The sequence below is a fragment of the Oryza sativa genome, chromosome 1 (genome assembly GCF_034140825.1).
Source record: "Oryza sativa Japonica Group chromosome 1, ASM3414082v1".
NCBI classification, from domain to species: Eukaryota; Viridiplantae; Streptophyta; class Magnoliopsida; order Poales; family Poaceae; genus Oryza; species Oryza sativa.
Genome location: NC_089035.1, coordinates 32,034,962 through 32,058,504, shown reverse-complemented (window position 1 = coordinate 32,058,504; position 23,543 = coordinate 32,034,962). Strand labels below are relative to the sequence as shown.

The following is a 23,543-nucleotide window of genomic DNA, read 5'->3' as shown; positions in this document are numbered from 1 at the left end:
AAGACGGCCGGCCGGTGGTGTCCCGTTGCGTGCCGGTCGCCGCATGATGAGTCAGCTTCAGATAGATGATCCTCTCTCTCCTCGCCGTCTCCTCCTGTCCGGTCGTTTTTCTCCGCTTCGATACGCGGGCCGGGCCCCCGCTTTTCGCATGCATCTTTCGGCCGCGCTCGCGAGCGCACAGCCCAAATATTCCCGTGGCCCATCTCCTCCTCCGTCTCGGCGGTCTTGCGCGAAAACCCCGTCGTCACCTACAACGAACTAACCGCGACTTCCGCACGGAAATCACCGAGAGAACAAAGAGCCGCGCGCACGCGACGGGTTTGGGTCGAAACGGACGTCGTTTTCGCAAAAGTACGGGGCTTTTCCGGCACCACCAATCGGGCGGGGCGGTGTGTTACAGGGGAATTACTCGGGTCAACACGATGTTGGGTACAAGCAGGAAAGTTTGGGTTGGATAGAGTGGTAACTAAACTGCCATGTCAGGGACAGATCGACCAGTGAGTGGTTGAATTACCATGGGCTCTCTGATGATCCGCGCTAAGCAACAACAGGGGGATTCCCGTCACTTTCTTTCGTTGTTGTTTTTCTCGATAGGCTAATTAACAAGAATAGATTAGGCGAAAGAAAAAGCGCGAGTGGGGGCGCAAAAGCGAGCCGGCGAGGATAAGGCCCCTCCACAGGCTCCCCAACCGCATTTGTTTAGTCCAATCCATCGTGTTTCCACGTGGCGACCCAACCCCTCGGAGTAGACCTGCGTTCCAAACAGTTTACAGGTCGTCTGCTCGCGGAGTCGCGGCTCGCCCCCCCCCCCCCCCCCCCCCCCCTCTTGATTTATATATACCCCCACCCGCCCGTGGCTCCGTCGCTGCTGCCGCGCGCCTCCGCTCCATTCCTGATTCCTCCTCCCAACTCTTGCTTCCGTTTTCCGTGCCCCTCCTGCCGACAAACCCACACCTGAATAGCTCATCCTCACCTGATCAGCTGAACCTGTTTGAGAGAAAGAAGTTAGTTGGCCATCTCGCCCTCGCTAGAAAAAGGAAAAAAAAGAAGGAAAGGAGAAGGAGGAGAGAGCTTGCTTTGCTGCTGGGTTGTTGCTAATGGTGTTCTACTACAAGGCGAGGCCGGACGCCGGCGACTACACCATCTACATGGGCGCCGACAAGAACGAGAACGAGGAGCTCATCAAGTACGGCCTCCCCGAGGACGTCTGGTACGTACGTACGTGCATTCTCCGCACACGTACTGTAGTAGCTCGTCGTCGATCCTCGCGTAGCGGCATTGCACATTTGCGTTTGCGCTTCGCGCGCGTACACACGTACGATCGGCTAGTCGCACGCGTAGGCTCGCGATCGGCAGCTACATGAGAGGTGGAGAGGAGAGCTCGCCGGCGGCAGGTCGGCAGCTGCGAGGAGGAGGAGGATTGAGGCTTTGACGAGGCCATGACGAGGCGTGGTGGGGACATCCCAACGCCCCCAACGACCAAACTCTACTATAAAAGATGTCTACCAGATCGACCCCGTCTAGGAGGAGTACGTAACTGCTCATGCTCAGCAACAAGTTGCAACTCTGTCTGTAGCCATCGCCTGCCATCCGCACTAGTACTACTACAGTACTACTACTGTGACCACTACCACAGCCTTTTGTTTGCTTCCTCCATCTAGGGGACCTCACCTCGATCTCCTTGGGTTTCCAATGCTTAAAAGTACTTTTCTGCTTAATTCGTCAAATTACGCCTCATCTGAAACATGTAGAGATATTTATTCCGATCCATGTTAAGATGAACTATATAGTGCTGTAGGAATTTTCTTAGAAGTAAGAACAAAGATATATATAAACGTACGACTGGTTGTTTTGATGGAAAGGTCGGTTTAAAGTGGATTCTTCCCTTCTAATTTCGACAAGGAAAATTGCTTTTGTCCCGTCAGGTTCCACGTGGACAAGGTATCCTCGGCGCACGTCTATTTGAGGCTCAAGAAAGGCGAGTCGATAGATAGCATCTGCGACGGTCTGCTGGAGGACTGTGCACAGCTTGTAAAGGCTCATTCCATTCAAGGTACGCACTCATTTCAGACAACATTTGAGTGTAGAGGTAGCGCATAGCTTAATTAGCTTTCTTTTCCACCATCTGCTTTGTGTGCTTGTGGCTAGATTCTTTTGGTTTCTAACGATCAACTAGTAAATTTTCACTCGTGCAAAAAAGTAGGGTAGATACAGTTTACCACAAAAGATTCTGCAGTTACGAAGAATTTATCATGGATAGATGCAGGTTCTCAAAAGAAAAGGAAACGTTTACTTGCAAATAATGATAATCATTTGCACCTCCAATTATGTTATCCACGGATAGAGGAAATAGAGCATGGTGTGACCTGTCGGATATTCGTGTGGCCTACAATTCTACAAAGCTGCAGCATCACATTATATTGCTGGTTACAGACAGGAATCTTAATTTTGTTTTTGCTTTTCCACCCCGGCCTTTTTCTTTTCAGCAACTTTTAGCTTCTTGTATTATTGGCACTAGCTACAGTGGGCCCCTTGGATCAATTATCCGCTTGGGTTGATTTGGCCTATGTGAGGGGATTGTGTGATAATTAGAACGTGACGAGTATGTGTCTTGGATCACTGGATGATATTTGCAGCTTGCATGTGCTTGTCGTGCAGGAAACAAGATGAACAATGTTGAGGTGGTCTACACGCCCTGGTCCAATCTCAAGAAGTCCCCATCCATGGATGTCGGTCAAGTTGGCTTCCATAATACCAGGATGGTAAGCTGCTAGGGTGGTCTAACATCCTCTTCTTTGTACATAAAAAATTTACAGCAGCATATATATGCTCATAACAATGGCAGGTAATTGATTTCTATGAGGGGGTTACAAGGTTAGAAACTATTGGTAAAAGGAAGGTCCATGTTGCAGAGAGACACACACAAATACCCCCTCCAATCAAACTTGCTCGAGTCAGAGCCATGAATTATCTACTTATGGATAAGTTAAATATCTTGAGAAGTAAACATAACTGATTGTTTAAAACAATTTATCCAAGCAATACAATTGAAGAAAATTTTACGAGAAAATGTATTTGTAGAGGCATATGGAGCAAATAACATGAGCAAGTTAGTTAGGTAGATGAAAAGAATGCGGCACCCGTTTCCTACATTTTAGAACAGCAATTTTGTGACAAGGTAGTTATTTTCACCCAACATACAAGTGCATTATATGCGAGACATACTGTGTTCTTTCCGGGGAAAAAAATATTGTGGCGCATTTTTTATAATTTAAATAAATCCAGGCTATATATATGTATCTGGCTAGGCTCGCTATCTACTACTCCCTCCGTCCCAAAATAAGTACAGTTTTAGCACTGTTCATGTCCAATGTTTGACCGTTCGTCTTATTTGAAATTTTTTTATGATTACTACTTTTATTATTATTAGATGATAAAACATGAATAGTACTTTATGTGTGACTAATTTTTTTAATATTTTTCATAAATTTTTCAAATAAGACGAATGATCAAAATGATGAACACGGATATATATGGCTGCACTTATTTTGGGACGGAGGTAGTATTATTATCTTTTAAAAAAAAACTAGTACTACTACATTATTAAGAGCACCAACAAGCCATCATGACATCAATGGTAGGGGTCTATCCTCCAAAAATATATAGTTATGCAATAATTTGATTTCACCAACATGTTAATATGTTGCAACATATTATGACTAGTGCCACTGTTTCATCAAACACAATTCAACAAAAATATCGCTTAAAATGCCATATACACGAAGTACTCATGGTACCGAAAATATTATTTGTCTGGAAAGGGAACAAAATGTAAACAGCAGAGTAATGTACAGGCTGTCTAGATATATATTTTTTATTAGGACCAAATTGCTTAAACCTGCATTATTGCGTTCAACTTGCTTTTGCATCATATTTTGATGGAGATACATTTTGGAACTAACAGTTGTTGATATCTTTTGGAGTTGGCGTACATTATCCTGCCCATATATTATAGAAAACGGGTTTTATTTTTCTGAAAAAGAAAAGAAAAAGAAGCTAGCGCCTCTTGTTTCCGAAGGGTCACTGGAAAAGGCCGCCAGCTGATTCGTCGAGGGGTTGGGGTGTCAATTCCGCAGATGCAATTTTGGGAGCATTTGCATAATCGATCTGCACGGGAACACTGACAGACAGAGAGTGACCAGCCTTGCAACTTGCAAATCCATCTCTTGTTAGCCAGCCACCGCAAGTTGTAGCTGCCGCCGATCGATCAGATGCCAGTGATCTCCTGTCATGCTTTCCTTTGGCATCTAATCGAGATCCACTCATCCACCAAACCAGCTGCATCTCATCAGCAATAATAGGATGTGTCACGACGCTGGCTGATCACTGATGCATGGCAGGTTCGCGTGGTGATCGTCGAGAAGCGCGTCAATGAGATCATCAACAGGTTGAACAAGACCAGGGTAGAGCGCCGGCCTGATCTGAAAGGTACACGCACGCACGGACGACACGCATCGATCGATCGATTGATCAGATATTCAGGCATTACACATACAATTAAAATCGACTAATCCCTTTGGCCTTTGTACGCCGCAGCCGAGAAGGACGCGTCGAACGCGGCGGAGAAGGCGGAGAGGAAGATGCAGCTGAAGGAGAAGAGGCGGCGGGAGGAGATGGAGAGGCTGGAGAAGGAGAGGCGGGCGGAGATACGGAGCTACAAGGGCCTCATGGTCGCCGAGAAGATGACCTCCAACCGCCAGATCGCCTCCGCCGGCAACTCCATGCAGGAGATGGAGGACGACTTCGTCTGATCCATCCATCCATCCGTCCGAAGCCAGCAACCGCTCCCGGGCATGCGTGCGTGCGTGCGTGCGTGCGTAACGTACGTGTGCGGCCACGTGTTTCTCTGTACATCATCCATCCATATAAGCGTGCGTGATCGTCTCACCGGTCAGTCTCCCTGGAACGGTTTCTGCAGTTCTGCTATAGTAGTGGTAGTAGCACATCTCTGTACATACACATGGTCCCTAGCAATGGGCACAGATGAGAAAGAAGGCAACGCGATTTTCGGTATTTCGATATTTCTACATGTCGTAGTAGTATTTGGCAGCTGAGTGGGCCGCGTGACGGCGCCGATGCAAACTCTAGTTGATCTGACAGTATTACGTGATCAGTTACCGACTCCAATGAACGTCAAGTGGTCTTCAACATCTTTCGGATCACTCGTAGGTATTGCTACTCAGCAGTATTTTTCTCCTTCGACCAACAGGAACCAACTTTGTGTCTACGTTGTTCACTGCTGATACGTGAACACAAGATGTTCAACAGTCATTTTATTCAGCTATTACAGGGCTCACTGAGACAAACTAAATTGAATCAGAAGAGGAGATAACATTAACACTTAATTGCAATTCTGACTTTCTAAGCCAACTTCGCCAGTTATCACGAGCGAAGAACGGGTAATTTTATCGGGAAAAACAGGGGAGTACCAATTACCAAGTGTACAACAGAGGAAAACGGACGAGAAGGCTAACGGGCGACCGCTCGCTACCAGCGATCTTTTTTTTTTTCTTTTTTTTTCTTTTCCTCTTTTAATAAGTTTATGCACTTAAAGTTTACACATCTAAAGTTTGTAAAGCGAATGTTTATAAGTCAAAAGTTTATATACTCAATTCAAATTCAAATTCGAATTTAAATACTTTATATTTTTCTCTTTTAGTAAGTTTATACACCTAAAGTTTACACATCTAAAGTTTATCCACCTAAAGTTTGTAGAGCGAATGTTTATAAGTCAAAAGTTTATATATCCGATTCAAATTCAAATTCGGATTCAAACATTATATGTATGTAATATTTCTATACACAAAGTTTATGCTGCAAAGTTTACGGTATAAAGTCTATGCACATGAATGAATATTAGATTTTTTTTCCTAATTTTCTTTTACTAATTTTATTTTGAAATTTATGATGTAATAGAAAAGTTAAAAAGAGAGATGAAAGAGGAGTATTAGGAGGGAGGGACGGGTGATCGCTAGGAGGAGAGGGAAGCAATCACCCGCCCACTAGCAATACCCGGAAAACGGACGTGTATGAATGAAGAAAAAAGCAAGGCTACACTGCCATAGGCCCACAATAATTTTGGTCCTTTAGGCCCATGCTATTAGCCTGATAATCTCTTTAGAATAGGATGACAGCCTGCTTCATCAAGCTGGGCCAAAAATCTGAACAGCAGGACTGCGATAATAACATGCTAACCATATGGGCTTGTCTAGATGATGAATACAGGCATACAGCAGTACAGCCTCCACGTTGTCAAGGAAAACTTCGCAAGAACATGTCGCGAAAACTGAACGGAATTTGTTCATGGAGACGCCGGTCGCCAGGACGGGCACTGCCACGGTGAACGCAGTTCTGAGCGCCATTACTGGTCACCATTGATGCATCCAAGTGGGTAATCAAGAGAGATAGATAAAGTTAGTCGTGGCTTTCTATGGGCAGGCAAGGTGCATGCTCATGACGGTTGCTGCTGAGTGCCGAGTCGCCTGGGCTAGGGTGTGCGCTCCGACAGTATGGCGACCTGGGAATACCAAACCTCGGACTAATGGGCATCGCACTCCGTTCGCGTTGGGCCTGGCTGTGGCGGGTATCTTCGGATAAGTCCTGGCAAGGATTAAGCGTACCTTGTTCTCTTAACCATTCACAGTGCAAGCCCGGGTTAGAAAGGATCACGAGGTGACACATAGGATGAAGCCCTTTAAAAACATTTTCTCCACGGATCAAGTTACCTTACAGTGAGACCCACAAATATTTTACAGCATTTCATTCTCTTGCATCAAATATCTCACCAAATGATGAGGACGTAACTAGCTCGGTGTCGGTGACATGGGATCAGGAGTATCATGACTAGAGGTTTGAGGCAGACACAATCGCACACGTGGCCTGGTACCCCCGAGGGACGTCGGGCCCGAGGGTGATGCGTTCGCCCTCCTCTTAGTCCCCCCGAGGGGGTCGGGCCGCACCCCCCTCGGCCCCGAGGGCCGAGGCGCCCCGACCCCTCATGGGTTTTTGCTCCGCGTATGGGTTAGGTGAGCACAGTGGGGCTCACCTAACCACATTTATTGTGGTTTGGTTGAGCGTGTCACGCCGCATGTAACGCAGTGCAGTGCACTCGTTTATCCGGTCTGTGACTAGTCACAGACCGGTCAGATCGCGCGTTAGGTGGTGACAGGCGATCTGACGCACGCCTCGCCCCATCCCGTCAGGACGAGAGCTTCTAGGCGCTCGTCCCCAGCTGGAGCTAGCGTGTTACCTCCCAGAGATGGCACGTTAGTCCTGGTCAGATATATGCCAGGCTTCATCCTAACCATTACAGGCAAGATGTTGTGTGAAGAAGGGTGAGCATGTAGGTTGCTAAGCTGACACGTGGTGGACAAGAATGACCGACGTGACTGGTCTGATACCGGTCATGTCGTCAGCAGACAGCCACGATTCCACGTCGTGCCTGCTTCCGGCGGAAGTGGAGGTAGGTATGGGCCGTCCCATCAGAAGGTCATTCGGACGGCAACCATACAAGTCTCCGTCTGTTTATGAAAAGGTGGGGTAAGTCCCCCACAAAAAAGAGAGAAATGGTGCATGTGGTATCCCCTTAAGATATAAAAGGAGGACCTTGCCCACTGAGATGTGGAACTGGATTTTTCCAGATTAGAAACCCAGAACAAGGGAGAGGCTGGCTCATACTTTGTAGCTCCTTTATACACAGATCTCCCAAAACACAGGAGTAGGGTATTACGCTTCTCAGCGGCCCGAACCTGTATACATCGCCCGTGTCTTGTGTGTTTCTGGTCTCGCGAGCCTTCCACATACAGAGAGCTTAGAATCTCTCCCTGAGTCCCCGGCCGAACCGGCAAAGGGGGGCCTGTGCGGTCTCCCGGTGAGGAGCCCCACGCTCCGTCATCTGGCGCGCCAGGTAGGGGACTCTGCGAGGGATTTTCTGAGCTCTCGCACTCTTTCGTGTGCGCCAAGCTTTTCCTGTTCAGCCCAATGGCCGAGCCAGCAAAGGCGCACGACCTCTCCCCGAGTATGAGCGGTGACGACGGGGAGCCAAACCCACGTCGTCGAGCTCGTACTCCACCGCCACCTCCACGCCAAAGTCCTAGGCGGGAGAAGGCACTTGAGAGGGCCGAAGGATCCGCGACTTCGACATCCACAGGAGGTGGAGAAGGGCGGCGAGATGAGGAGCGTCGCCTCCTCGTCTACGGCAACGGCAGCACGCCCCAGGGCGCGCTCCAAGCTGCGGGCGCGCTCCTACGTCACCCGCCCGTCGCCCATGACCCGGAGTCTCCAGCCCAACGTTGGCTGGACGATGTGGCCAAATTGGTCATGACTGCACGGCAGCGCCTAGATGCTGGTGGGCAGTCCTCCGCCACCAAGGCCTCTGGTGCTGCTGCCACCGGCTCCGCATCGTCAAGACGGAGGGCGCGGCGAGCGGCAGCCGCTGTTCGCCATTCGGCCGCCACTCCTTCGTCAATGGCTCCGACCCGGGAAGATCTGCGTGGGGAACCGGATGCCCGCATCAGTATCGAGCGTCGGCGTAATGGCCGACGTGCTCCCCACGCAAAGGAGGGCGCCTCCTCGTCCGGAGTGTCGCCTCACCACGGACGCGGGGATCAGCCCTCCGTGCCCCCGGTTGGTGGTGTCGGCTGTAGAGCCTTTGTGGCGAGCCTTCGGAATGTCCGTTGGCCCCCAAGGTTCCGGCCCACCATCGCCGAAAAATATGACGGGAGCGTCAACCCCGCCGAGTTTCTCCAGGTCTACACGACCGGGATCGAGGCCGCCGGGGGTGACGACAGGGTCATGGCGAATTTCTTTCTCATGGCCCTGAAAGGACAGGCGCGGGGTTGGCTAATGAACTTGCCACCCGCGTCTGTCCACTCTTGGGAGGATTTGTGCCAACAGTTCACCATGAACTTTCAAGGCACATATCCGCGCCCAGGTGAGGAAGCGGACTTGCACGCAGTACAGCGAAGGGATGATGAGTCACTTCGCTCGTACATTCAGCGGTTCTGTCAAGTCCGCAACACCATACCATGCATCCCTGCGCACGCGGTGATTTACGCGTTCAGGGGGGGTGTGCGGCACAACCGCATGCTTGAAAAGATCGCCTCCAAGGAGCCCCAAACTACCGCGGAGCTTTTTCAGCTCGCGGACCGAGTGGCTCGTAAGGAGGAGGCATGGACCTGGAACCCCTCCGGTTCCGGTGTGGCAGCTTCGGCCGCCCCCGGATCCGCCGCTCAGATAGGGCGGCGTGACAGGAGGAGGAAGAAGAGGTCAGCCCATACCGACGACGAGGGTCATGTCCTCGCCGTCGAGGGCGCTTCGCGGGCCACCCGAAAGGGGAGGCCTGCGGGAGGCAAAAAGGACGAGGCCGGCGCTCCCAACAGGGAACGCCCAACCGGCAAGTGGTGCACCGTCCACAATACTTCCCTTCACGACCTCGCGGACTGCCGTGCAGTCAAAAGTTTGGCTGAGCGGACGAGGAAGTGGGAGGAGGAGAGGAGGCAGGAGCGCCGAGAGGGCAAATCCCCGGCGGTTCCTTCCGGTAATCGGCGAAGTGAGGCCAAGCAGAAGGCCCCCGCCGAGGACATCGATGACGGCAATGATGACCTAGGTTTCCAAGAGCCTGGGGCCACCATTGCTACCGTCGATGGGGGAGCGTGTGCTCACGTTTCTCGCCGGAGCTTCAAGGCCATGAAGCGAGAGCTTCTGGCCACGGCCCCTACTCATGAGGCGACGCGCCGGGCGCGGTGGTCGGAGGTTGCCCTCACCTTCGACCAGACCGACCACCCACCGTGCGTTGCCCGGGGAGGGCAGATTGCGATGGTGGTTTCTCCCACCGTTTGCAACGTGAAGTTGGGGCGTGTCCTCATTGATGGGGGAGCGGCCCTCAACATCCTTTCCCCTGCGGCCTTTGAAGCCATCAAGGCCCCGGGGATGGTGCTCCGGCCGTCCCAGCCAATTATCGGTGTGACGCCGGGGCACACGTGGCCGTTAGGTCACATCGACCTACCGGTCACCTTCGGTGGATCCGCCAACTTCCGCACGGAGCGGGTGAACTTCGATGTGGCGGACCTCAGTCTGCCCTACAACGCGGTCCTGGGGAGGCCCGCGTTGGTGAAGTTCATGGCGGCGGTCCACTACGCCTACCTACAGATGAAGATGTCGGGCCCCGGTGGCCCCATCTCTGTCCATGGCGACCTCAAAGTCGCGCTCGCTTGTCTGGAGCAGCGCACGGACCACCTCGCCGCTGCATCCGAGCCCGAGGGTGGCGACGAGAGGCTTGGCGCCTCCGCCCCCGCCACCCCGAGGCAGCGGATGATCACAGGCAACGAGGTCCCGGTCAAGGAGGTTGCCCTGGGCGACGGCCCGTCCAAGACCACGCGCTCGTCTCCTTCCTGCGGGCAAACGCTGACGTCTTCGCATGGAGACCGGCGGATATGCCCGGGGTCCCCAGGGAGGTGATTGAGCACCGTCTCGCCGTGCGGCCGGGCGCAAGGCCGGTCCGGCAGAAAGTGCGGCGGCAGGCCCCGGAACGTCAAGCCTTCATCCGCGAGGAGGTGGCGCGACTTCTGGAAGCCGGATTCATCCGTGAGGTCATCCATCCGGAGTGGCTGGCGAACCCGGTGGTCGTTCCCAAGGCGAACGGCAAGCTTCGGATGTGCATCGACTACACCGACCTTAACAAGGCATGTCCTAAGGATCCTTACCCCCTGCCTCGCATAGATCAGATTGTCGACTCCACTGCGGGGTGCGACCTTTTGTGTTTTCTATATGCATACTCTGGTTACCATCAGATTCGCATGGCTAGGGAGGATGAGGAAAAAACTGCGTTCATTACCCCCATAGGAACCTATTGTTATACGACAATGCCCTTCGGGTTAAAGAATGCAGGTCCTACTTTTCAACGTACTACTCGAATTTCTTTGGGTAACCAATTAGGACGTAATGTTGAGGCTTATGTCGATGACTTGGTTGTAAAGACGCGCAACCAGGAAATGTTACTCTCAGATCTAGCGGAAACTTTTGAGAGTCTCCGCTCCGCCCGCATAAAACTAAACCCCGATAAGTGTGTGTTCGGTGTACCTGCGGGCAAGCTTCTAGGGTTCTTGGTCTCTGCCCGAGGCATTGAGGCCAACCCTGAGAAGATACGGGCTATAGAGCGGATGCGCCCCCCCAGCAAACTTAGGGATGTGCAATGCGTCACCGGTTGCATGGCCGCCCTAAGTCGGTTCATATCGAGGCTGGGAGATAAGGCGTTACCCTTATTTAAGCTTCTCAAACGCTCCGGACCGTTTACCTGGACGGAGGAAGCCGAAAATGCCCTCACCCAGTTGAAGGCGTATCTAAGCTCTCCCCCAGTTCTGGTCGCCCCGGAGCCAGACGAGCCCTTGTTACTCTACTTAGCGGCGACCCCGCAAGTAGTTAGTGCGGCATTGGTTGTGGAGCGCGATGAGAACAATTCTCATTTCACGCTTCCCCACCCTGTGCCGACTTGGCCCGGGAGAGAGCAGGGAGGAGAGGCTCCCGAGCCGAACGGTGGCCCAAGGCCCCCGACGACCGGAGTTGGCCCTCTGCCCGCTTGTCAGACGGTGCTAGGAGCCCCCGACCCCCAGGAAGGCCCTGAGGCCACTGTGGGAAGGCCGCACCTATCGCCCTTCGACCCCGAGGCTAACCCTGTGCTGACCCGACCCGGGAAAGAGCAGGGAGAAGAGGCCCCCGAGCCGAACGGAGGCCTAAGGCCCCTGACGACCGGAGTTGGCCCTTTGCCCGCTTGTCCGACGACGCCAGGAGCCCCCGACCCCCAGGACGGCCCCGAAGCCACTGTGGGAAGGCCGCCCCTGTTATCCTCCGACCCCGAGGTCATCAGCACAGAAGACAAGTGCGCCCCGCGAGGCTGCTTGGACGAAGAGTGCCCCAGGGATGCGGCCCCTAGCGAAGAGGATCGGCCCCACCGAAAGGTGCAGCGGCCCGTCTACTTTGTTAGTGAGGCCCTCCGGGACGCCAAAACCCGATACCCTCAGGCCCAGAAGATGCTTTACGCTATTCTCATGGCCTCGAGGAAACTGCGCCATTATTTCCAGGCGCATCGGGTCACAGTAGTTACGTCTTACCCCCTCGGTCAAATCTTGCATAATCGAGAGGGTACAGGACGGGTGGTGAAATGGGCAATCGAACTTTCTGAGTTCGATTTGCACTTTGAACCACGCCACGCTATCAAGAGCCAGGCCCTCGCCGATTTTGTGGCAGAGTGGACCCCGGCTCCCGAGCCCGTCTCGATCCCCGAGGCCAGCACGGACCCCTCGCAGCTGCCTCACCGCCCACTGGGTGATGCAGTTCGACGGCTCCCTGTCTCTTCAGGGCGCCGGTGCGGGGGTCACGTTGACCTCTCCGAGCGGAGACGTCCTCAGATACTTGGTCCGCCTCGACTTTCGAGCGACCAATAATATGGCAGAATACGAGGGACTCCTTGCCGGACTAAGAGTGGCAGCTGGACTGGGGATCCACCGCCTCCTGGTGTTAGGCGACTCCCAGCTGGTCGTTAACCAAGTCTGTAAGGAGTACCGGTGCTCTGACCCGCAGATGGACGCCTACGTGCACCAAGTACGGCGTATGGAGCGCCATTTTGACGGGATTGAGCTTCGGCATGTGCCCAGACGGGATAACATGATTGCCGACGAACTCTCACGGCTCGCGTCCTCGCGAGCCCAGACCCCACCGGGCGCCTTTGAAGAAAGGCTTGCCCAGCCGTCGGCGCGACCCGACCCCTTAGGGGAGACGGATGCGCCTGACCGGCCCCCGAGGCCCGTCGGAGTCCAGGCCTCGGGACCCGAGGGGAGTGCTCCCAACTCCCTTAGATTGATTGCTTGGATCGCCGAGATCCAAGCATACCTCACAGATAAGACTCTACCCGAGGACCGCGAAGGGAGTGAACGCGTCCATCGCATCTCCAAACGCTACGTGCTGGTAGACGGGACCCTCTATCGGCGCGCGGCTAATGGAATCCTCCTGAAGTGCATTCCTCGGGAACAAGGTGTTGTGCTTCTTGCCGATATCCATGAAGGCGAATGCGGAGCCCACTCCGCCTCGCGCACCTTGGTTGGTAAAGCTTTTCGCCAGGGTTTCTATTGGCCGACAGCTCTTAATGACGCGGTCGACCTGGTCCGGCGATGTAGAGCGTGTCAATTCCACGCCAAGCAAATCTATCAGCCGGCCCAGGCCCTGCAGACCATACCACTTTCGTGGCCATTTGCTGTCTGGGGACTCGATATCCTGGGACCGTTTAGGCGGGCCCCGGGCGGGTTTGAGTATCTGTATGTCGCGATCGACAGGTTCACTAAGTGGCCCGAGGCTTATCCGGTCGTCAAGATCGATAAGCACTCCGCACTTAAATTCTTTAAGGGCATCACGGCCCGGTTTGGAGTGCCTAACCGTATTATTACGGATAATGGCACCCAATTCACTAGTGAACTCTTCGGCGACTACTGCGAAGACATGGGCATCAAGCTCTGCTTCGCCTCACCTGCCCACCCCAGAAGCAATGGCCAAGTGGAGCGCGCCAATGCGGAAATCCTCAAAGGCCTTAAAACCAAGACCTTCAACATAGTCAAGAAGTATGGCGATTCATGGATCGAGGAGTTGCCAGCGGTGCTCTGGGCAAACCGAACTACACCAAGCCGAGCAACCGGGGAAATGCCTTTCTTCCTCGTCTACGGCGCGGAAGCGGTTCTCCCATCCGAGCTCACCCTGAGGTCTCCTCGGGCTACCATGTATTGCGAGGCTGATCAAAATCAGCTTCGCAGAGATGACCTCGACTACTTGGAAGAGCGAAGGCGGCGCGCGGCCCTCCGAGCCGCGCGCTACCAGCAGAGCCTGCGGCGCTACCATCAGCGCCACGTCCGGGCCCGATCACTCTGCGTCGACGACCTCGTCCTACGCCGCGTCCAAACGCGTGCTGGATTGAGCAAGCTTTCACCAATGTGGGAGGGTCCGTATCGAGTGGTCGGCGTCCCCCGGCCGGGCTCCATACGGCTGGCCACGGGCGACGGCACTGAGCTGCCTAACCCGTGGAACATCGAACACCTTCGTCGCTTCTACCCCTGAGGGGGGGTCGGGTGTCAGGTTTCGGGCTCGGGCCAACCCCGCACCCCCCTCGGGCGTGCAGGGTTGGCCGGGGCCTACAACATATGCATATTCTTATTTCTCTTACATCTGTATTTCAATAAAAGCAGTTTCAATTTCCTAAAGGCTGTATCTGTACTGTTTTTTCCTTTTGAAGAATCTTGACTTGAAATAGGTCACTCGTGCTCAATCCTGCCCTCGGGGGCTCGGGTCGGCTAAAATCGCCGAACGGGGCCCAGAACCGAGCCGTGCCCCGAGGCGTGGTGAACTCCGGGGGGGGAATCGGCAAAAACCCACAATCGGGTCACCCATAACCCTCGGTCACCACGTTCCCGGCCTGGCCAGTCTCGACATGTGGATCTCCCCAGGCACTAGCCCCGACCCGCGCCTTTTGAGGACCAGAACCTGGGCACGAGCCCTTATTCAAGCTAAGACACAAAAGGACCACGGCACAGATCATCCTCATCTCATACTCACAGCAAGATGAAATTAACACAAAAATTTCTTCATTTTTGATTACAGATTAAGTTGATCTATACAAAAAAGAGGCCCGAAGGCCTTAGAAGAAAGAAAAGAAGAAAAAACTGAAGAATGGCGGGGGTCTGGGGGCTCAATCCGATGCGCCCGGATCGCCGGCCTCGACGTCACTGTCGTCTGCACCACCGGCATTGCCCTCCTCGTCGGAGTTGGGGGCAAACGCAAGCCGAGGGGCCGAGCCCTCGAAGCTGTCGACGATATGGTCGGCGGCATCCCGGACCTGCGCGCGCGCGCGGTCCTCGGTCCCAGGAGGGAACTCATCCAGCGCCATCCATGGAGAGAAATTGGGGTCCCTGGCCTGGTAACTCGCCAGGACGAGCTCCACCGCTCCTTGGGCGAGGTCCCTCGAGGATGACTTAATTGTCTTCTCGAGCTCCTCGGGGAGCCGTTGGAGAGCCCCGGCCATCTTCGAGAGGCGCTGGGCGAGGCCTCCCTGGTTGTCGGCGTACTTTACGGTCCGCCCTCTCCAGAGGCCCACTTGCCGACTGGCGCAATCTAGGCGGGAGACAGCGTCCCAAAGCATGCCGGGCCCTACCTCGCCTGCCAAGCGGAGGGCTTCGACCTCCCCGGCGGACAAGTCCAGCGCGCCCTGCAGATCGGCGATGGTGCGTTCGGCAGCTGCGAGGCGGGCGGCTAAGTCGCTTTCGCCCGTGGCCGCCCTGCCGCTGCGCGCCCTCGCGTCCAGCTCCTTCGCCCGCGCCTCGAGCTCAGCGGCCCGTTGGTTCAGTACGGCCCTCTCGGCGCGGGCACCTTCCAGATTGTGGCGTGCCTCCTCCTCCTGCGCTGCCTCGCGGAGGGACAGGCTAACCGCCAGCTGTTGCGCCGCGGCCTCGGCCCCCTCGAGAGCTCGCTCCCGCTCGGTGAGCGCGTCCTCGCGGAGGCGGAGTGTGAACTCTTCTTCGGCGCAAGCAGCCTCGTGCGCCGCCAGCGTTGCTTCCCGGATGGTAACGGCGGCCTCGCGGTCCGCCAGATCCCTCTCCACGACGCAGGCGCGCTCTTCCAGCGCCATGGCGCGCGCCTCAAGGGCCTCTTCACGCTGCCGGGACGCCGCTTCGGTCTCCGCCGCCCGCTGTTCTCGGGCAGCAGCAGCATCAAGCACCCCCTGGGCGGCGTCGAGCTTCTTCCTTAGCTCCGCCTCCCAGCTCCCATATTGAAGGCGGAGGGTGTCCTGCGCCTCGTTCATCACGGTGGTGGCAATGAGGGCAGCCCCCCGCTCCTCCTCCACTTCCTTGGCGATCTCCGCCAGCACCTTCTTACGGGTTTCAAGCTCCGAGACGTGCCGGCGGTGAGCCTTACGGCCCACCTCCACCATGGCCTCCACCGAGCGTCGCCCCTCTTCGACACGCGCCCACGCGGCGTCGAGCTCCGCCCGCTCTGCCTGCAAGACCTCCACCTGGGCGCTTAACCCATCCAACACCGTGGTGTTTGCGGCAGCCAAGGCCTGCAGAAGGGGCTCTGCGTTCAGTGGGGCGATAGAAGGCGTGGGGCAGAGCCGCCTTGGAGAGGATGCCACGCGGTTCGGGCCGCCGATAGAAGTGCCGGACTCGGGGATGTCCCCCGGACCCGGTTGGTCCTGAGCGTCGCCCGAGGGAGTGGGCCCAAGCGACGCGCCCGCAGCCTCGTCGCCAGCTGCCCCAGAAGTTGTCGCCTGAGCGTCGCCCGAGGGAGTGGGCCCAAGCGACGCGCCCGCGGCCTCGTCGCGAGCTGCCTCAGAAGTCGCCATCGCCTCGTCCTGGCGAAATCCGACTTCCTCCCGAGCGGCTTCCCCGGCCTGGCGGGCCCGGGCGGCCTCCTCCCGAGCGGTTTCCTCGGCCTGGCGAGCCCGGGCGGCCTCCTGGGCGGCCTCCTCGGCTTCCCGTAGGCGATCCGCGGCCTCTCGCCGGTCAGATTCCCGCCTGAGGGCCTCTACGGCCGCCGGATCCTCGGCCTCAGACTGGCCGGACTTGGAATGGCGGGAGGGACGCGACGGGATCTCGCTGAAACAAAAGAAAAAACCAGAAGACGAACAAGATGGGTGAGTGAAAACTCGCGTTAAGAGAATACAGTCACGATGGGTGAGAGACGAACCTGCGAGGGGGTCGGTTAAACGACCACTTTGGAGGGGAAATGAGGTTTCCCCGAGATGGTTCTGTCTCCCCCATCTTACGGGGCCGCTTCTTCTTGCGCTCCCCCTCGGGCTGCGATGTTGGCGCGGCCCCCTCCGGGCGCCTGCTGCTGACACGCGCCGCCCCGCCCCCTCGGGGAGGAGATGGAGGAGGTGTTCCTCCCTGCTTCCTCTTCCCCCGGGCGTCGGCAGGGCGGCTGCTCCCCGGGCCCCTGTCGCGGGACCCAGAAGCACGACCCCCTCTCGGGGTAAATTGTTCCCCCCTGCGGCTCCCGCCTGCGCCGTCGTGGCCCTTTGGAGCTCGCTCCTCTGAGGCCCCGACCGCCATCATAATGGTCAGGATGGAGGCGCGGTCTGGAACGCTGCAGAGGGGGAGGATTCCTTGGGGAATGAGGGCCGCCTCTACGGAGTTGAGATTCAGCACCCGTTGGACCAATATCTTGAAGTCCTCAGGAGCCCAATCCCATCTCACTCCCTGGTGGGTCCTCGTGAAGTCTTCGGACCCGGTGTACTCCCAGGCGCCCCGAGCGCGTCGCTGGAGCGGCGCAATCCGACGACGGAGGTAGTCGCCGTACACCATGGCCCCTGTGAGCCCCTGGGATCGCAGGCCCGCCAGGCGGTCGAGGACGGCGTCATAGCCATCCCCCAGATCTACCGGCGCCCGCCAGCTGGAGGCCTGCGCCGGGGGCTGGCTCGGAAGTCGGAGGCGCGCTTCGTCGGCGAGGGGAGTGTAGAACCAGTCGCTCTTCCAGTCGTCCCACTTCTTGCGGAGGGCGCAGGGGATGTAGCGGTTCAGCACCGGCCCCCGTGGCTGGAAGTAGCAGCCACCGACTACCGATGGCGGCGACACCGACTGCACGGTGAAGAACCACCGGAACAGCCGAAGAGATGGGCGCACCCCAATGAACATCTCGCACAGATGCGCGAAGATGGCCAATGTCATCACCGCGTTGGGGGTGAGGTGCGCCATCTGGAGATCGTAGAACTCCAGAACATCCATGAAGAAAGAAGAAAATGGTGGAACCAGCCCTGCCATTGCAAAGGGGAGAAAGAAGACAGACCGCTCCGGGTAGTCTGGCGCCGGGCGTCCCTCGCCCAGCGTGACTATCTCCCGGCCGGTGGCAGATTCCGGCATGAAGCGGCGCGGCAGCCCAGCCTGCCTCTCGCTCACGATACGGGAAGGCGGCAGCACGCTACCATCGAGCAGAGCGGAACCCCGTGCCATGGCGCCGGAGGAAGAGAAGATTAAGAGCGAGCGCGTGTGGCGAAGGTAGGGCACAGGAAAGAAGGAGTTAGGGCGCAAGCGGCGAAGACAAGGGGAATAATGGCGAAAGGAAGGAAACAAATCCCTTCCTCAGTGCCTTTATACTCTTGCCAACGCTGTGCCCGGCTACTCGCTTCTCGCGCCCACTATTTCGCCCCCTCGTTTCTCGCGCCCACGCTTCCACTAATCCCATTCGCCCGCTTGCGGCGCATGAGGTGGATATGCGGTTGTGGCAGTCGAGATAGATCATATCGTGCGCGCGTTAATTACGCTCGCCGACCGAAGCGACGTTACCATATCTCCAGACGAAACGAATCGCCATGTCCAGATTCGTGTGCTACTCAAGTAATGTGGCAGTCTTGAAGAGACCGCTCATTGTTGACAGCCGAGTTACCATTGCCGATGTGCGTGGTTTGTGACCGTTGGGTTTCTGCCCAATTGTGGAGACCGGTCCCACCTGTCACCAGGTCTTAGGAGTGGCGTCACGCCCGACCGTTTCCCTTAAAGAGGGCGATCGCCCTGGCATAACGCCGGGGGCTACTGTCGGTGACATGGGATCAGGAGTATCATGACTAGAGGTTTGAGGCAGACACAATCGCACACGTGGCCTGGTACCCCCGAGGGACGTCGGGCCCGAGGGTGATGCGTTCGCCCTCCTCTTAGTCCCCCCGAGGGGGTCGGGCCGCACCCCCCTCGGCCCCGAGGGCCGAGGCGCCCCGACCCCTCATGGGTTTTTGCTCCGCGTATGGGTTAGGTGAGCACAGTGGGGCTCACCTAACCACATTTATTGCGGTTTGGTTGAGCGTGTCACGCCGCATGTAACGCAGTGCAGTGCACTCGTTTATCCGGTCTGTGACCAGTCACAGACCGGTCAGATCGCGGGTTAGGTGGTGACTGGCGATCTGACGCACGCCTCGCCCCATCCCGTCAGGACGAGGGCTTCTAGGCGCTCGTCCCCAGCTGGAGCTAGCGTGTTACCTCCCAGAGATGGCACGTTAGTCCTGGTCAGATATATGCCAGGTTTCATCCTAACCATTACAGGCAAGATGTTGTGTGAAGAAGGGTGAGCATGTAGGTTGCTAAGCTGACACGTAGTGGACAAGAATGACCGACGTGACTGGTCTGATACCGGTCATGTCGTCAGCAGACAGCCACGATTCCACGTCGCGCCTGCTTCCGGCGGAAGTGGAGGTAGGTATGGGCCGTCCCATCAGAAGGTCATTCGGACGGCAACCATACAAGTCTCCGTCTGTTTATGAAAAGGTGGGGTAAGTCCCCACAAAAAAGAGAGAAATGGTGCATGTGGTATCCCCTTAAGATATAAAAGGAGGACCTTGCCCACTGAGATGTGGAACTGGATTTTTCCAGATTAGAAACCCAGAACAAGGGAGAGGCTGGCTCATACTTTGTAGCTCCTTTATACACAGATCTTCCAAAACACAGGAGTAGGGTATTACGCTTCTCAGCGGCCCGAACCTGTATACATCGCCCGTGTCTTGTGTGTTTCTGGTCTCGCGAGCCTTCCACATACAGAGAGCTTAGAATCTCTCCCTGAGTCCCCGGCCGAACCGGCAAAGGGGGGCCTGTGCGGTCTCCCGGTGAGGAGCCCCACGCTCCGTCACTCGGATATAACCATGACTACCTTATGTATTAATAAATCAAAGGCACATATGTTCTACATTAGATTTACTTGTTATATATTTGAACAACCGTTGCTACACAATGAGTTTCGTGTGTTTTTGTTTGCAGAGATACTTGCTTGGACGAAAGAAAAGAGACCGAGCATAAGAAATGCATGGATGATTGAAGAAGTTGATTGGGGACCAAACCAAGACCTTTTCCAAGTATTCTTTCATCTCACCACGTCACTTTTGGTCCATAGAAGACAAGAGATAAAGTTCTATACGTTTTGGACTCGGGCCTCCTGACAGCATCAACTTCAAACGGACCTAGCCGCTGATCTAGAAGAAATTTCGGGGCCCATGAGTACTTGTTGGAAAGCTTATGAAGTCTACTTTCAGATGGTTTTGGTTCCACATCAAAACTCCTACCGAGCTGCCGGGAATCTGCAAAACAAGTCATGCACCTCATCCAGTCCGAATCTGATTTTGAGTTTTGGGCCTTGTAATTGTGTCGTGGGCTTAGCCCAAGGGGGTGTGCGCCCTATGGAAACCTTAGGACGTTCCTAATCATATTTATTCAGTAGCCGTCATCGTTTAGAGTCGGGTTTTGCTTAGATTAATCTGTCGAGAATAGTTTCGCCGCTAGATCGGTTTGTAAGACCCCAACTCGTGAGCTTAATCATTCATCTGCAATTTTGGTTGTTTTCTATCTCGCTCTTGTTTGTGTTCTTCGATTGGCAAACAGGGATTAGCCTTCTCGGCGAGGTCATCCGTGTTTCGACACGGGTGATAACCAGAGAAGACGTGGTGTTGCGATTGCGGGGCTCAAGAGCGTGCGCGTTCAAGAAGCCGGATCGATTTGTGTCGCGACTCTGCCCAAATCGTTGTTTATCAGAACCTTTCGGAAGATCGGGAACCCCAGTGCACATCACCAAATCCCCTTTCTTGCTCACTCGGGAGCATCGGCTCTCCCCTCCTCTCTTTGCTGATGTCGACAGGCAGCACGGCCGGCGAGCCCTGACAACGCAGATCGAGGGGCGGTGCGGCCGGCGAGCTCTGGTGGGCGCAGATTGGGGGGCGATGTGTCTGGCGAACTCTGACTAGTGCAGATCGAGGGGCGTGTGGCCAACAAGCTCCGGGCGGTACGGATCAGGGGTGGCGTGGACGGCAAGCTCTTGGCGGCACGGATCAAGAGGCGGCACTCCCCTGAGGTGGAGCCGACGAGCTCTCCGGCTGTCGCTACATCAAGTTTCCCCAGTGAGGAATCGAGTAAGCTGGCGGAGTGGATCAACCTCCTTGCCCTAGTCTTCATTTCGCTCATTCCTCTCCGACCGCTCCTCCTTCGCCATCACCGCGACCCGACCTGCCCCCCACCACTTTTTCCCATACTCCAGCTTCTCCCCTTCCTCGTCAGCACTCGGCAGCATCGCCAACAAGCTCCAAGCCTGCTCGGATCTTGACATGGCGGCGCAGAAGAATGGGGAAGATTTGGGAGCAGCAACAGAAAGGGGACCGTGCTCGCACCTTCTTTTTCGGGCGTGAGGAACCTGAACCCTAGCTAGGAGCCGCAAACCTTGCAAGGGCACGGGACCCACCTCCTTTTCTCCTCCACATCAACGTTCAGCAACGAGGTCACTCGCCACGTCGTTGCACTGCGAAAGGCCTGAAGAAGCGAAGCTTCGTGTCAATATCCATAGGTTGTCAGGTGGGCAATGGGACGACTACATTATTCTAAGAGGACAACTGGTTGCAGGGATTTGGTGTTCGTTCTCTTGCACTGGCTGTGCATGATCGGATCCTTGCTAGCATTAGGAGGCGTAGGACAGTGGCCGAGGCGCTACTCGGCCGCAGATGGAATAAGGGACATCAATGGTGCTATGGGGATTCAAACCATCCTGGATTACCTCAATCTTTGGTCGCTCGTACAATCGGTTGATCAACTAAGTAACCAACCAGACTCAATAATCTGGAAATGGGAAAGCTCAGGTGATTACTCTTCCAGATCAGCCTACCAATCATTGTTTCTCGGTCGAATACCTTTCCAATCCACGCTGATATGGAAATCACTTGCGCCACCTCGCTGCCACTACTTTACATGGTTAGTGGCACTAAATAGATGTTGGACAGTTGATCGGTTGTGCAACCATGGACTGCCACACCCAAATTGTTGTGTCATCTGCAAGGATTTAAATCTCCGGCTATAGCTGCCGTTATAGCCGGAGAAAGCTGCTGGCAATAGCAACCGCTACGATATGTTCAATTTACCGCTATGTTTTCTTTGACGCTATTAGCTGCTTTTAGCTGAAGATTGCCGCTAAACAGACCATCTATTAGCTGCCGCTAAAGGCCTTGGTGGGCTGAAATTCCAATGAACAAGCCCATATTAGGTGACCGTGTGGCTCAAGTGCTCAACAAAACCTAACTCTCTCGCTCTCTCCTCCTCTCCGTGATTGCAGCAGCAGCGGCGGCGACCTGCAGTGGCGACGGCGACGGATGCTGCTGTGGCTGCGACCGGCAACGGCGGCTGCTGTTCTCAGAGGCGGCGGCTGCACAAATCCCTCTCCCTCCTCACTCTTCTTCCCCAAGTGGTGGTGGCAGCTGCGCCCGGAGAAGGCAGCGATGGCTGCGCCAATCCCCACTCTTTTCCCCCAACCCCAAGCAACGACGGCGGCGAATGCATATGAAGGCCCACTCCTCTCTCCCCCAAGCGCCACCAAGGCACCAAGCTCGAACGGCAGGCACCATGTCCTAGCGGAGTCAGAGGCAGGTAGGATTTCTTGCTTTGATGTTGTCGAGTGTTGAAGAATTGAAGTGTTTTGAACTATTTTGAATCTCTGATGTTGTCACGAATTTATTATGATATTGGCAAGTTTATGTTCAATTTTTGCAAATCCGCTAAATGGCTTAACTGCAGCTATAGCCGGCCATAGCTGGCCATAGCTGATGAAAAGCCCAGCAGCTAAAGGGCTTAGCCAGAGATTTTAAACCTTGGTCATCTGTGATCAACACGACGAGAGCATCGATCATTTGTTGGTCGCATGTCCAGAATCCAGACAACTATGATGGTGGGCGCTCAGAGCAATTGAGCAACCACATTCCATCTTTGGCTCTGTAACAGTCGGAAGAAAAGGACGGATGCTACCGAATTTACATGTTCTTTAATGTAAGACTTCACTTATATGGTTAAACATATCCATCATATTTTGCATGTAGGGTTGTTTTGGTTTGAAGCCCCACCAAAAGTTTATTAATGTCAAATAAGATTTGGCACTAACAAAATTTTGGTAGGATTGTGTTGTTTCTAACTCTATTGAATGGATAAGATTCGATCTCCATCCAAATAGCTAACAAAAACTGTTCAAGAATACCAAACAATTGATAGGAGAAGAATTGACTTCAATCCAAACATGCCCGTAAACGATGACTCTCCGGTAACAAATTGTAACTGTCCACTCACAACGGGGCACATAAGGAAGGTGCATTTGCAACCTATTATGGACAAGTTAGGCTCACGTCTGGCAGGATGGAAAGGAAGGCTCATTCAGCAGGCGGGAAGGAAAACACTGGTTACCTCAGTTTTGAGTTCTATACCAACATACTTCCTCACTGCCTTGAAACCTCCCAAGCAATTCATTCAGGACATGGACAAAATGAGAAGAAAATTCCTCTGGGCGGGGCATCAAGAGCTCAGTGGTGGAAAGTGCAAAGTGAATTGGGAAAAGGTGTGCTCACCAATCAAATTAGGAGGATTGGGGATTCTTGATCTCGACAAGTTTGCAAGAGCGTTAAGACTGCGACGGTTGTGGTTCTAGTGGGAATGTCCACACAAACCGTGGATTGG

General features: G+C 54.8%; 1 protein-coding gene across 1 annotated transcript; it reads left to right on the top strand.

Moving 5' to 3' along the window:
• The first annotated feature begins 709 nt into the window (after nt 1-709).
• On the top strand, nt 710-5,073 carry LOC4324627 (uncharacterized). The gene is made up of 5 exons (XM_015766923.3): nt 710-1,210; nt 1,926-2,053; nt 2,659-2,762; nt 4,401-4,488; nt 4,597-5,073. The coding sequence occupies exons 1-5, from the start codon at nt 1,098-1,100 to the stop codon at nt 4,809-4,811; spliced, it is 648 nt and encodes a 215-aa protein (XP_015622409.1). The 5' UTR covers nt 710-1,097; the 3' UTR covers nt 4,812-5,073.
• The last annotated feature ends 18,470 nt before the right edge of the window (nt 5,074-23,543 follow it).

What these genes read in the sequence shown, in the direction of transcription:
- LOC4324627 (XM_015766923.3), top strand. Translation starts at nt 1,098, where the DNA reads ATGGTGTTCTACTACAAGGCGAGGCCGGACGCCGGCGACTACACCATC. An exon ending in GGCCTCCCCGAGGACGTCTG is followed by an intron (nt 1,211 to 1,925) that starts GTACGTACGTAC and finishes TTGTCCCGTCAG; the next exon opens with GTTCCACGTGGACAAGGTAT. An exon ending in GCTTCCATAATACCAGGATG is followed by an intron (nt 2,763 to 4,400) that starts GTAAGCTGCTAG and finishes GATGCATGGCAG; the next exon opens with GTTCGCGTGGTGATCGTCGA.